This window comes from Odontesthes bonariensis, chromosome 19 (genome assembly GCF_027942865.1).
Source record: "Odontesthes bonariensis isolate fOdoBon6 chromosome 19, fOdoBon6.hap1, whole genome shotgun sequence".
Classification (NCBI taxonomy): Eukaryota; Metazoa; Chordata; class Actinopteri; order Atheriniformes; family Atherinopsidae; genus Odontesthes; species Odontesthes bonariensis.
This window is the reverse complement of record NC_134524.1, coordinates 30,158,302-30,173,962: the sequence shown is the minus strand read 5'-3', so window position 1 is coordinate 30,173,962 and position 15,661 is coordinate 30,158,302. Positions and strand designations below refer to the sequence as shown.

At 41.0% G+C, this 15,661-nt stretch overlaps 1 protein-coding gene across 6 annotated transcripts in view; it reads left to right on the top strand.

The window, feature by feature from the left end:
- The window catches only part of ehbp1l1a (EH domain binding protein 1-like 1a), an 85,218-nt gene that overhangs the window by 62,689 nt on the left and 6,868 nt on the right, over positions 1-15,661 (top strand). For all 6 annotated transcript variants that reach the window (XM_075450678.1, XM_075450679.1, XM_075450680.1 and 3 more), the window contains 9 exons: positions 2,355-2,521; positions 2,610-2,658; positions 3,018-3,539; positions 3,642-3,678; positions 3,812-3,855; positions 4,025-4,136; positions 5,509-5,608; positions 8,149-8,222; positions 8,888-9,002. In XM_075450678.1, the coding sequence (XP_075306793.1) occupies positions 2,355-2,521; positions 2,610-2,658; positions 3,018-3,539; positions 3,642-3,678; positions 3,812-3,855; positions 4,025-4,136; positions 5,509-5,608; positions 8,149-8,222; positions 8,888-9,002 (1,220 nt within the window). The remainder of the gene's footprint in view (positions 1-2,354; positions 2,522-2,609; positions 2,659-3,017; positions 3,540-3,641; positions 3,679-3,811; positions 3,856-4,024; positions 4,137-5,508; positions 5,609-8,148; positions 8,223-8,887; positions 9,003-15,661) is intronic.

Here is a 15,661-nt window from a genome sequence, read left to right as displayed (position 1 = left end):
GTGTTAAAATGATCATTTCTATATTTTCACAATTTGATCCAAATAAATAAATCCCAATAAATATTGGTTTCATTTAACAGTAGTATTACCTACGTGAGTTCCAAAAGCATTCAAACTCACCATCGTAATCTACTCTATAATCCGTTGGAGGCCCATCCTGTGATGTACTCAGATTAAATTCAGCACAAGAAGACTCCAATTTGTGGCCCTCCCTTATTTTGAAAATAACTATGTAATTTATTTGGCCCAAACATCAATCTGCACTTAATACCACACATAGGAAACAATAACCATTTATCCTCTGCCGATGTGAACCTACCTTTCCTGCATTCCCGTTGCCGGACCACTGCACAGTCCCTGAAGGTGTGTGGCTCTGGAACAACAACAGGCAGTGCTCCTGGAGCGTCTGCGCATATGAGACACTCTGTCGCTGTCAGTCCTCTCGTAGTGTACCATGCCCATCTATACCACATATCCTGTGCTGCCTTAACCCATTTCCACAGTTACACTGTTTTCCTGACTTTACCTGTGCATGTACACTCCGTCTGTTCTTGGGTTAACATGATTATTCTATCCTGTAGTGCTAATGGTATCAAATCCCCCTAGCCTTCCACGAGAAATCTTTCTGTTCTTACAACCATTGTGAACAACTTCTTCTGACCCAATCTGACATGATCTTACCAGATTGCCCCTTTGTTGTGGCGTCCAGAGGCGGTGATTTGGTCGTCTCCTCCTCCGGACCCATGATCCACACTTCCTCAAATCGTTTATTCCATGAACTTAAATTCAAGCTTAGCAGATACCTCTTCACGACTAGCTCTAGTGTGTATTGCTGGCAAAGTTTGTGGCGTGGCATGGTCTGAGTGGGTGTGTATTGTTGCATCATACTCATCTGACCCAGGCTGGCTACTTCCCTGCGGGGTGGCTTCATCACGGGACCCTTCCAGCCTCTCCTGTCTGCGGGATCCCGTCCAACATCTCCAGGCTTCGTTCTCCTGAGCCCATGCTGTCGGCCAACACCCACACCTGGATGCTCACAGTGTCAGAAATCTTAACCTCTTCCTTTTGTTAATCCTTTCCCTCGGAATTAACTCCGTCTGTGTCTTTAGTCCGAACCTTAGTGCAGTGATTCAAATGGTACCATGTGTTGCTACCTTCCACTTGAACTGCTGTTGACGTTGCTCGGACCATTGTGTACGGTCCTTTCCGTCTTGGCTCAAGCCACTTCCTTCGGAACACTTCGATGTGCACCTGGTCGCCTGGCACCACTGGCCTCTCAACCAGCTGTTCGAGACTCAAGTCTCTGGACTCCTCCTGTAGATAGATTGTTCTGTGGATTGCAGTTAGTTGCTTCATGTAAGCTGTCCACTCTGTTTGCACCTGCTCAAGTGGGGGCCCTTTAAAGGAACCTCTCAAATGAGGTGCCGGCATGGGTCGACCCGTTAGCATTTAATGCGGTGTTAGGGCGTGACTCTATGAGTCTGCATACGAAAGCTCATTAGTGCAAGCAGCAAAGTAGATGCTGTATAACACATACAAGACAGTTTTATGGAGAAACCCCCCAATAGTATTTTGCAACTCAGCCTTTTTCAGTTCTTTTATTCATGACCTACAAATTGTTCTCATCTGCCTTTTTCATACATGAAAAATCATAGCTGATTTAATCTATTTGTTAAAGTGACAACATTCTGTCATTAAAACAAAAGTCACTTTTACATTGATGTTACTTATTGCTTTATCCAGACATAACAGTAGAGGCACAGAGCCATGGAGTTAGGGTAATTTGCCATTCATGTAAGATTGGATAGAACATTTTCTGACTACAACATCACAACTGCCTTGTCATGTCAATTAATATCAGAAGAAAAGGAATGCTCGGTTTATGTAAAATGCTGATAAAAGAGGTACAGTATGTAACACAATGTCAAAAAACACAATTCACCTAAATCTCACTGTCACTTTAAAAAAAAAATTATGATAGGACTTATTGGATTTTACTGAGAAGCAGAAAATGTATTATCCATAATATAAAATATTATGGATGATGCTACACACATTCTAATAGGTCCAAATGAGATTGCTGTTGTGACCTTTGTGGAAACAGGTGCTCACTTTCGGTAATGAAGCTGAAACTCAGTACCTGTCAGATTAATGGAAATCAGATTATCTGAAAATAGCTGCATGTATTATCCTTTCATTATTATTCTGTCTCCAATATGAAAAAAAAAAAAAAAAGACAGCCACGAATGCAACTCTTATAACTTACAACCTCTGTATCTCTTGATAGTTCAGGGAAGTTTCTGTTCTGTACGATGTTATCTTAAAATCAATTTTTGATATCGTATATGTTCCAGAGCTTTTCGGCCAGCCCCATCTTGGTAACATCTTGTCAGTCTCTACTGCAGTGGTGTCAGGACATCACACAGGAATATAAGGGCGTGAAGATCATCAACTTCAGCACTTCCTGGCGGAATGGCCTGGCATTCTGTGCTATCTTACATCACTTCCACCCTGAAAAAATGTAAGATATAGTTGAAATACAGTATGACTTTAACAGCAGTGTTTATGTGATTATTCACTCGTGTTTTTCAAATATTTTTTTTCCCTAGAAATTATGAAATGCTGGACCCATTTGACATCAAGCACAACAACAAAACGGTTGTAAACAATTATTATTATAATAGTTTTTATATTATGTCATTAAGATAAAAAGATTTAAAATTAGAAGTTTTTAATGTGGGTAAACTGTTGTTTCAGTGATGCAGTGGCAGGGCCTGGTGTGTGTGCAAATAAGACAAAATTAAACATCTTTGGCAAACTGTTAATAAAAGAAAGTGACACATCTATCTCATCTACACACCAATCAGTCATTCAGTACATACATACTGCTGGCAGTGCTAAAAAAACATGTTAGGGCTTATCTCTGGAGAGCCCCAGCCCAGTTGAACCCCTGATTATTATACAGTTTTGCTTGGTGGGTCCAAATAATAATGCATCTGTTTTTACACATATTACAGGCCTTTGATGGCTTTGCCGAACTTGGCATTTCCCGACTGATGGAGCCTTCAGACATGGTCATGCTTGCGGTTCCTGACCGTCTCATTATTATGACTTACCTCAACCAGATCCGCACCTATTTCACAGGCCAGGAGCTCAATATTCTTAACATAGAGAAGGACAGCAGTGAGTCTAGCTATGCCGTAACAGGGGGTAAAAAGGACCAAGAGGACCCAGAGGCAACCATTCGCTATTGCACCCAAAGACTCCAGGAGGAAGGTCTAAGTCTTGAGATAATTGGTAATGCAAGCAATGCAGAGAATGAAAGCAAAAGCAGTAAGGATGTGGTTCCACCTCCCAGAACCAAACGTTTGCAAGTTCCTGGGGCGGGAGCGGCAGGTGGGGCTCAATATCCAGTTGCACCGCCAAGAACTAATTTCCTGTCCAAGTCGGGCTTCTCTCATATCAAAGATGCTGATCTGGTCAAGAAGCATAGGTCACTGCATAGAAGTGGGTCAGTAGATGAAGGAGACATATCAGTGGTATGATGCTTACAATCTTATTAATTATTTATATTTTTCAAGGTTTCCTTCTTTTCTTTTACTTACCTGAGATATGTAAGGAATTTTTGTCCATCTCCATAGGTCGTTGCAGGACAAGACCGGAGGGAGTCAGAAGCTGGTTAGATTTGTTTGAGTTTTTCTGTTGTTTTTTGCTGTTAACTGTAATTTCAAAGTTATTATTGTTTTTTATGTTTTGCACATTGTTGATTGGTTTTTAGTTGTTGAATTGTTGTTTGTCCCTGTGTTTGCAGAGAGAACAGAGGCTGTAGTTGAGGAGGGAATACCAAAAGGCCAGGTCAGTTTGCTGCCACGTGTTTAATTGTACTGAAATGCTACTGTTTGAACTCGACTCCAAATTTGGGAAGTCTGAGGATTCCTAAAGAAACATGTTTTTTCTTGTATTCACATGTGTGTGCGTGTGTTTGTGTTTGTGTGTGCAATTGTGTGTACATCAATATATCTAGGACCCAAGCCAATATGTGTTAAATCAGATGGAAGCCCTGGAAGCAGAACAAAATCACATTGATAACAGGGCATGTGTGGTGGAGAGGAAACTCAGACAGTTACTGGAAACAGGTAGAGTACTTCATGGCTGCCAATGGATGAACAATAATTGAAATTTGGGTTTACAAATGAATATTGTGTCAGGAAAAACGGTCAACGGTCAACCCCTGTACCTTTTTTTAACCCCATCTACATTCTAAAAAGTTGTCAGTAAATCATTCACATTGCTTATGAATTGTGGTTCAACAGAATCATTTAAAAAAATAAACTGATTAAACAGGCCTTACAAAAGGAGAAGATAGAAGCCACTGATGTAAAGACAAGAAAACTTCATACAGTGCTTGGAGGGTTTCATCCCAAGTCCAGCACCCTGAGAATGTACACTACACAAAAGGAGGCCACCATCCAGGACGCAACAACTGGATGCAGGAATACTTTAGGAAGATGTTTTTCATTGATGAACTACTAAGGGAATGCCACAGGCAGGCCTTCATGAAAGAATGAGCCCCTGCATGGGCTGTACCACCAACAGATTAAAAAAGCTGCTGATATTAAGAAATTCTGTCAGTGGCTAGAAAAGATGGTCTGAAAGACATCATAGAGCACTAATTATGGCAGCAAAAGGGCAGGTGCTGTGCGCAAGAGTGAGGCCAGGGTCTATCACACCAGACAGGACCCCTAGTGCAGGCTGTGCAAAGAGGTCTCCAATGTACTCCTGCACATATTAGCAGGGTATAAGATGCAGGCAGCCTTGCGTACATGGATGGCCATAATCAAGTGGCTGAAATAGTGTACAGGAACGTCTACACCCATACTGGGCTGGAAGTTCCAAAGTCAAAGTAGGAGATACCTCCAAAGGTCGTTTAAAATGTCAGAGCTAAGAACTAAGACTGTTTGATACAACAAGATCCAGACTGATAAACTGGTGATGGCTAACTAACCAAACATTGTGATAATTGGCAAAGTATAGAAGAAGACAGCAGTGATATATGTAGCAATACCAAGCGACAGCAACATCAGAAACAAGTAACATGTGAATGAGGAAGTTGAAAAGAAATTCAATTGAAGACAAAAGTGGATCGGTGGAAATGGGAGCATCAGGGCTGTGATAGACTGGGAGAATGGTTCCAGTAGGTCCCAGGAATAACATTAGAGATGTCTGTCTAGATGAGCACAGTCCTAGGAACAGCTAAGAGACTGCATAGAAGCCCCAAGCTCCCAGGTCTCTGGTGGAGGACTTGAGCTTGAAAGGACTACTGCCGACTTGGGCCAAATGTTTAGAGTAATGTAATACATGCAGATAGTTTTTTTATAATTGCATACCAATGATGAGCATATCAGGGACAATGTGGGGTTCTGTATCTTACCCAAAGACACTTTGGCAGGTGTTCAGGTATCTTAGGATGAGTGGATGGAGATCACACATGTTTTTTCTTTCCTGCAGGCAGTGACAAGATGGAGGAGGAGAGGTTGATTCAGGAATGGTTTACACTCGTCAACAAGAAGAATGCTTTGATTCGGAGGCAGGACCATCTGCAGCTCTTGTAAGACACTGCTGGTTTATCAGAAAAAATGCTCTATGAAGAGTAAAATTTCTTTCTTTTATATTGTGATAAAGTTTACACTTAGAAAAGTCAACCAACAAACAAACGAAAAATAAAAAAAATTGAGCAGGTATATATATGATTTCAAAGGATGACATTAAGTTAAAAAAAGTATTTACACACTTACAATCTTTAAGGGTACGAAAGAAAAAAAAGAAAAAAATTGCACATGCGAAAATAACAACAATGATAAAAAAGATAGTGAACAATAATCCAAATGATAATCAAAATGGTAATGATAAGATAATAGTAATTATTATAGTAACAATAATGGTAGCAATAATAATCATAGTAGTAGGCTCAGTCAGCCAAGTGCCATACATCAAGTATGTAGTTGGGGTGATGCCACGTCACTCGTGGCACACTGGATAACCCCATCCCCAACATGGCACCCCAACCTCAAAATACCGCACACTGGGGGTCTACAACAAAAAAACTCAGACAGTTTGTTTTTATATAATTAACTTATTTATCTATTTATTTCTTTATTGTTTCTTTTCCCATTTTTTGTGTGTATGTTTGGTATGGTAGATTTGGTATGTGTGGGTGCTTATGGTAGTGTGTTGCATTAAAATAAGTGAGGCATTGGTATGCTGGGAAGGGGGAAGGGACCACCACAGTGCACCACCACATCTATCCACCTCCTGCTGTGTATTCCAACCCATAAATGTGTATTTTTGCCTTAAAATGGCTTAATTTCAATCAAGAGAGTTATACTGTAAATATTAGAGACCAACTAGTCATTTTCACTCTCTACAATTACAATAAAATTAGCATTATGGGTCGTTACAGCTGTTTTTGCCTGCCAAAAAGTGATTAGGGATCCCAGTTTGTTACCATGATTCTGCGATGAAACGACTGGATTGTTTTTTTGCCTGCCAAAAAGTGATTACAGCGCCAATTTGTTATTAAAGGGATAGTTCGCCTCTTTTGAGATGAAGCTGTATGACATCCCATATTAGCAATATCATTTATGAAATTTGACTTACCCCCTGCTGCGTCCTGTGAGCCGAGTTCCGGCCTCGTTTTGGCGTTGGCTGGAGTTGCAAAAATAAAGCGTTTTGCTTCTCAAAACAATATGTGTTCAAAAGAGTAATACATTTGCATCACAAAACCGTTGTGCAGGAAAAAGTCAGACATCACAATCGCTTGGCGCTATTTTCTCTCCCTTCGTATCACTGCGTGCTGTGAAGACTGTGCAGACCGAAGTGCAGACCGAGCAGACCCCTGCTTCCGAGCAGCAAACACCGTAACAGGCGTGGCTATCAGCGGGTGGCTGCCATGTTTAGGAAAGCTTTGATTTGGAGGCAGGACCGTCTGCAACTCTTGTAAGACACTGCTAGTTGTACCGAATAAATGCTCTAAGAAGTGTAGAATCACTAAGTGCATAATTTGTTATTGATAAAACAATATGGAACAAGATCCATTTAGCAATAATTTGAAGCCTAAAGTCATTACTCACCATCTTATTTGGGAAAGGTGAATTACAGATATTTATCCATTTTTTTTCTATATATTTTTATCTGAAGCCATTTTCACACACACACATACACGCACACACACACACACACACATACACACACACATACACTGGAGTCCTGACATTTTCTAAAAATATTCCGGGGCAGAAACATGTGAGAGCATGCCACTGCTTACGTAGTCAACATTTGCTCTGAAATTGCAGAGATTTTCCACCCAGTCTCCTTGTAAATTTTCCAGTACATGAGCTGGTGAGACAAATGAACTAATGTGTCAGCAAATATTCCATAGCTCTTACAGCCGTTGTGCGAGCAAACCTGTGTATGGGTGATGAGTATGTCTTTTCTGCTGACCTGTATATTTGTCACTAAATAGGGAATATTGATAATCCATTGATAATTTTGACTGTCACCAGAGAGCAACTATATTATCCATATGTGAAATATTTATTTACAATTTCCCCTGTGCTAATGATTTGCTCTTGACCCTTGATTTTATAGCTTTGGTTTGCAAATGGAGCATTACCTTAATTTGCACCTTCATTTCTGTTTTAAACCAGGGCTTGCACGGTGGTGTAGTGGTTAGCACCGTCATAGCACGAGGGTTCCTTGTTAAAATCCCTGCTGGGGAATTTCTGTGCGGAGTTTGCATGTTCTCAACATGTATGCGTGGGTTCTCCTCGGGTACTCTGAATTCCTCCCACCGCCCAAAAACATGCATGTCAGGTTAATTGGTGGCTCTGAATTGACCCTAGGAGGGTGTGGATGCTTGTTTGTCTCATTTGTCTCTATGTGGCCCTGTGATGGACTGGCAACCTGTCCAGGGTGCACCCTGTCTCTCACCCAATGACAGCTGGGATAGGCTCCAGCCCCCCAGTAACCCTGAGTTGGATTAAGTGGGTATTGAAAATGGATTGATGGATGTTTTAAACCACATGTTTTGTAAACAGTGTCTTGTATTGTGTAATGTATCTTGGTTATTAACAACATTAACTTTAACAGGCTGGACGAACAAGATTTGGAAAGAAGATTTGAGCTGTTAAACAAAGAGCTGAGAGACATGATGGCAATTGAAGGTACACATTTCTATCTACACTTCCATAGAAACTATGCAGAAAACAGATATTCAAATTGTTAAGTTTTATACTCAGACTATAGCCTTGCACATGTGTTAAATATCTGATTTTTTTCTGGGAGTTATTTCAATTATGTGGCTTACTTACCTCAATAATATAACTTCTCCTTCCAACAATGGCTAAGAAACCTCTTGGAATTTTTAACGAGGGATAAACACCCTAAAAATTGGGAAATTGGAGCTTCTCTAAAAACCTCTCTGCTTGAAAATTAAATAGCTTTTAATTTGGCACTTACAAATCCAGTAATGATAGTTATGTTGAAATTTACGATTTGGCTCAATTACAACAATATATTAATTACGCTCACAAGTCAGCTTCTGTTTTATAGTACTGACATATACCTGAATATTTTGATATCTTGCAGCTGCCTGCATGTGGTTATACTTGTTTATTGATATCTGATGGTGGTCTAGGACCCCTGCTCTTGACAGCCCAGTTGTCAGGATCGGTAAACTTCCACCATACTAAAATCATTTAAAAAAATCCTTGTTAGGCCTGATGGACTTCTGTTATCCTCTACTTTATAATTTTCTGTCTTTCAATGTAAAAATTCTCTTCTGCCTCAATTCTGTTTAAATGGTTTATCCTGTTGCTCTGAGCTGCAGAATGGCAGAAGACTCAGGCCCATAAACACAGAGAGCAGCTGTTGCTCCAGGAGCTAGTATCCCTGGTCAACCAGAGGGATGAACTGGTCCAAGATATGGATGCTAAGGAGAGAGGGTAAGACACACACATGCATAGTGCCAAAACATAATAAACAGTTAAAATATATTGCTATTATCTTTAAGTGGAGTGCTTTCAAATAGTGCTTGTAGTGCATGAGAATGTGTTCAGATATGTCTGAGAAATTTCCAACTGATAATCATCAATATTAGTTTTTTGCCTTTATTTCATACCTATATAACCTCAATAACAAGGTACATGTTCAAGTGAAAACAGCATGAGCATTAGGAATACCTTGTGTTAATGTTGCGTCAGTTAAAGCCATTACGATTCAATTTTTTAAGTCAATCAATGTAAACACGTACATTTTCACATAAAGTTCCTCAAAACAACATGAGAAGTAGGAACATTATTGGAAGCAAACATGTGGCTTGCACATATCCACCTTGGAAGCCTAAGTAAGATTCAGAATTCATCATCAAATGCCTCCTGTTACTTTTTCTATTTTCTTTACTAAAACTGCACCACAAGCAGGTTGTATAGAAAGGAGTACAACAAGCTCTGAAAAGGGCTATTTTAACTCATTTGCGTGCCAGTATATTTGCTGGTGCATATATTTTACAACCCTAAAAGGATACCATCATTGCGTCATCATCCTATTCAACTTTATAGGTGACATAGTATGCTCTTTTTAAAAATTCGACCCAATTTTCTGAGGTCTTACTAATGTATGAGACAGGCTTTGGTCAAAATACCTGTTGGTTTCAGCACAGTGCTTCTCTGTCTCAGCCCGTTTTGAGACCTTTTTGTTAACAATCTGTTTTCGGCAGGGAGTCTTTGCAAGTACTCACCCCGCCCTTTTTGTGAGGTCCACAACCACTCACCTGCATTGAACTGGATAAAGTTGTTCAAGCACTCAGTAGAAAAGAGGTTTCTGCACATACACAGTCTTTCACTAACACTTGCTGTGACAGTACCCTGAAATATGGTTTATCGACTGTGCACTTATATCCTCTGAGACTGGGGGTAGATTTAATATACATTTCCACGAGAAGCTGGGTTCATCAGTCAATATGGATGGATGCGAGTGGGCAGCACCCGGTTGAGACTTTGCATAGGAGGTGGAGTAATCTTAGGGAATGACGTACTTTGAAATGAAAATTGGATTGGCTCAATAAATTAGGACCTTTCAAACAAACCCTTACCCTCAGGACATAGGACATAGATCGGCCCTCCTGTAACTGTGTCACCACCACAAATGGTTCTGGGGTCCATCATAGGGTCAGTTTTCCACTGGCCCTCTTACGAAAGTTGCGAATGAAGACTCGTTCACCTGGGAGCAGGGGTACCACCTTTTAACTGGCCTGATCCTGTTCTTGACGTAGCCAAGCGTGTTTCTTGGCACTCTGATATGCATGGTTCAGGGCTCTTTTATGCTGCCTCACCCAGCCTTGTAATGTGTAAGACTCCACTGTGGGGCTCGGACCTGTGGCCCAATTGATTAGGTTTTGGCTTCCAAACACGACATAGTGCATAGTCATCTTTGTGGTGCTGTGAATAGTGTTGTTGTAGGCCTGGAGGAGTGATGGCAGTCTATCAGGCCATTGTGTCTGATCAGTCTCTGTCAATGAACCCAACAGCCACAAGAGGGTCTGGTTGAACCTCTCACAGGACCCATTCCCTTGTGGGTGGTACGCTGTGGTGTGGCTCTTCTGGCATCCATATAGCTAACAAAGCTCCTGCATGAGAGAGGACTCGAATGGAGCCCCTCGATCTGTCAGGATTAAGATTAAGATTAAGATCCGGAGACTTCCGGTGGCGCCATGTTGGAGAAGACAGCATAAAAAGTTAGCTCTCGAAGAAACCAATTAAAACTAGCTCTTTTAAACATCATTAACAACGGAAAGTGGGCCAAAGTCAACGAAAGTCAATGACAACAAAAAAATAGATGGGGACAAGGTCTAAAAAAGAATACGCGAACACTGAGGAGATGGACTCGGCGAGGGGAGCCATGCCGGAGAAGGGACTCGACGGCGGGGAACAGGAATCCGTAATATTGGCGGAGCTACGCAAGTTGAGACAAGAGCACACAGAAGCGGCAAATGAAAACAAGAAAGCTCTGGTGAGACTAGAAACTAATGTAAGGGAACTTGTGGAGAGAACTGCCTCGCTGGAGCAGCGAATTGTGGAAGTGGAAGAAAGGTTGGGGGAGACTGAAGACAGGGCGGCGCGGCTGGAACGATCAGTCGCCTTTCTCCTTCACTAAGAGGCCATGTTAACGGAAAAATGCGAAGACTTGGAATCAAGGTCAAGGCGCAACAACATACGGATACACGGGATCCCGGAGGGAGCAGAGAGAGGTGACACCATAGGATTTGTGACTGACTTCATCCGCTCATCACTGAAAATCCCCGCGGCCGCGGATATCCGCATCGAAAGAGCGCACCGCTCGGTGATGGCCAAACCGACGGAGAGCACGGCCCCCCCGCGAGCCATCATCGCCCGCTTCATTGATCACCAGGTGAAAGACCGCATCATACAGCAAGCATGGAAACAAAAAATAACACATGAGGGACGGACCATCTACTTCAACCAAGACTACACCAACGAGATACAGAAGAAGAGGAAACAAGTGCGGGATGTAATAAAAAAGTTGAAGGAGAAAAACATAAAGGCACAGTCTCCATATCCTGCACAACTGAAGGTGTTTCTGGAAACAGGGACTAAGACATTCGCCACACTGATGGAGGCCGCACCGATGCTGAGGAACATGGGGATTCATGTGGAGGAGGACGAGTGGGAGAAACTACAGAGAGTGAGGATGCATGGCAGCTGGACCGCTGCAGCAGGTCAGAAGGGGAAGAGGAGACAGCCATGCATCACAGAGGCAGACCTTCAAGCCCTCATGCAGTGAACTCTGAAGTTCACAGTGGTAAGGACCAGACAGTAGTCTGGATCTAAAAGTGAAAACAATCCTGAAGTATATATAATACGGACAATCTGAATATCCGGCTAGTAAAATGCTAAAAGAGTATTAAAGAGCTAGTTATGGTATTTAAATACTGCTTATATATTAATGTCAAAATTGGTTGAATGAGCTAAATTGGAGCTCAATTTGAGTAAGTAGCAACTTAATTACATCTGAGAAGTTGCAGGTGCACATTGTGCTATTTCCCCAGAGAGACTTTGCCACATCTCTCTGATGATGGGACTTTTGGGAGTTCATTGTTGTTGTACATTAGTTCAAAGGGAGATGTGTATTATTTGTTTGTTTTCTCGCTGTGTACTGTTTTGCACGGTTGGTTTTATTTATAGGAGGAACAGAGCTGACGGTCAAAAACTTAAAATATCATGAATAGGTTGAACCTGGTGTCTTATAATGTGCATGGTTTAAATCATCCCATTAAGAGGAAGAAAATATTAAGTCAGTTGAAGAAACTACAATGTGCAATTGCACTATTACAAGAAACTCACCTGAGTGAGAATGAACATAAAAAACTGAGAAGGGAATGGGTAAACCAAGTATTTCATGCTTCATATGGCAAGAAAAGGGGAGTGGCCATACTAATCAATAATTATCTACCTTTTTCTGCAGAGAAAGTGATTAAAGATGATATGGGCAGATATATTATGGTGGTTGGCACAATAGGAGAAATTACTATTTCGATATTAAACATCTATGCCCCAAATGAGGAGAATGAAACATTCTTCAAGAACATAGCTAGTATAGTTTCCAGTAATGGACAAGGGATGATAATCATGGCAGGGGATTTTAATACTATACAGGATGGTAAATTAGACAGGCTGCCACCAGAGAAAGGACCAAATACAAAAAAATCCAGAGTACTAAATAATGTTATAAAAGAATTAGGCCTTATTGATCCATGGAGACATAATAATCCTAAAGGGAAGGACTTTACCTTCTTTTCTAACCCACATAGTAGTTACTCAAGAATAGACTTTTTCTGTGTGTCAAAACAACACATACACAAAGTCAGGAATTGCAGTATAGAGTCTATAACTATAAGTGACCACGCCCCCATCACACTATCTCTTGAGCTGGGCAGGGAATCCTTCTTCAGGTACTGGAGACTCAATGTGTCGATCCTATCAGATGAAAAGGTAATCAAAGAACTAAAGCAACATTTAAAGGAATATTTTCAAATAAATGACAATGGTGAGGTCTCACCATCGATTTTGTGGGAGGGAGGAAAAGCAGTCAAAAGAGGGAAAATAATAGAAATAACATCCAGATTGAAAAAAGCTCGATTGAAACAACAAGGAAAACTAGAAAACAAAATCAGAGAGTTGGAGTTAGAACATAAAAGGACATCTAACAGCTCCATTCTTCTCGATTTAAAAAAAATTAGGCGTGAGTTGGATGAACTACTAACATACAAAGCAGAAGGAGCTCTTCGTTTTACAAATCAAAGATATTATGAGATGGGTAACAGAGCAAGCCGGTTACTGGCATTTCAACTGCGAAAAGCTCAAACAAATAGAATAATCACTAAAATAAGGCATCCCAGCTCCAATTTAATCACAGCTAAGCCAACAGAGATAGCAGAGGCCTTTGCAGATGTAGCGTTACCGGGTATTTATATACGTATTAAATATAAGGATTTATGAGATGTTCTTACAGTCTCAAATAAACCTTACCTCGAATTCAGGGCACCACCTACCTAGGTTTTGACTTAATTTAAGTCACAGTCAGGTAGGAAAACTGTTCGAAATCTTACGATCCTGGTGTTAAATTAATCTTTCAATTAATATTCAGTTAATATTCAGTCTCATATCTCGCTACTTTCGTGAAGTTCTCGTTTGGTTGGACAGACATTACGTAAAGAAAGCATACGACACAATCTGTGATTATAACATATATATATAGATATATGAACTGTTTATTACAATGATATGATCTTAGACATGAACCTTTAAACAAACAGGAGATGCATTGAATATGGGTGATTATATAAAACACTTAGTGAATGGAAAATAAAATATGGGAATGGAGAGTTACTGGATTTATTCAAATAGTTTGGGTTGGCTGACTATTTGAAGCTAAATACTGACATTTCGGATTAATTTATCATTCTGTGAGAGCTTGAGACATCCATCAAACCCACTTTAAGGTGAAAACGGGTCGGTCTTACTGTGCTGAAGTTCTGTTTAGTCGGTTCGGAACACGGCAGCGGCCACGCGGGGTCCGAGGGGATTTCTCTTCCGCTCTCTGGGCCTTCCTGGCTGTCGTGGCTGACTTTAGCGGACTTCTCAGTTGCTTCTTTCACCGGGAAACCGAAACGATGGTGCCGAGGACTGTGGTTAGATGGTCGAATCTTCTGGGTGTCAGTGGGTCCGTTGCTTCTCTGATGAAGTGAACTTAAGTTCACAGAAGATTAATAAAAAGGTTGCTTGGAGTTGGCTTTCTTGGTAGGAAAAGGTGATGATGGCGTGAAACAGCGGAGGTTAGGACGTGCGACGTAGAAGGACGTGGATGGCGAGGGACGAACAAAAACACGTAAAACGTGCATCTTCAGAGTATTTCAATCTGTTTCTTTGTTCGGGTCTTTCTTTCTCGTCTCCGGGGTCTCACTGGGTTCTGGAGGGTCTCCTCCGGTCGTCCGCTGCATCGTTATCCACACGTCCTTCCGTTCTCTCCTGAGATTATGGGAAAACTCCCAAACTCTGGTGAGCTCTTCTCTTCTGCTTAAACCATCTCCAAAACTCTCTGAGCAACTGTTCTCTGCTCAAATCTCCTTCTGAAACTCTGGGTTGGAACCCTTCTGGAACAAGAGGCAAGAAGCAAGAGAGCAGACGCCTGAAGCGAGCCAGCAAACGAGAGAACTAGAGAGAGCGTGTTTTTCGCGGGTTCCGGGTTTTGACTCTCGGAGGCGGGGCTTACACTACTTTTTCAGCCAATGACATGCTTGAACTGTGTGCATGTTTAACTGGGTGTCTGTGTAAGGTGATCTGTGCTAAAGGGGATTTCTGGATTTAGACAAAGAAAACTCTTATTTCTCCATTACTCCCATCTCATAGAACATTTGTCTCTGTGATTCTGAAAACACCACATCTTGTTAAGATATGCAGATTAAAGATATAACATAGACTTGTAATATAAAGACATCAAAATAACACACAACATAATAGAGACGATTATGAGTTTCAAAATTCAGATGAATATCTATGAAATCGTGACATATGAATAGTGAACCACACAATGTTAATTTTCTGTGTTAACAATGGGGACACTAAACAAATACCAAATAGATACCGAAGGGACATCGTTAGAAGTTACTAGTTGCATATATTGTCCATTTTACTGAGTCCTCTGGGATTTAAATGTTCAACTAATCAACACTGCAGACCACTAGGGGGCAATGTGGTTCCATCAGGCAGGTTGGGCATTTTCCAACAAGTTTGTTTCTTTGTCAATATTTAAGCCAGAATCGTACAAATTGTCTCTATATGCGTCTTGTGATCAAGCTGGAAACCTGAAAGAAATTGTACACGGTTATCAAACACATTTAATATAGTTTTAAGATTCGACTAAAAGTGAGTCTTATGAAGTCTTCTCAGTTCGTGTGTAGCCATCTGGTCGGTTTGCTGGTGAAAAGGGGTGTTAAAGTGTCAACTTTCGAGTTATGGTCCAGATAAGATAGTAAAGTGTCCCACTTTTCCAAGAGTGAGTTCTTTGTTCGTTAGAGTCTATCCCA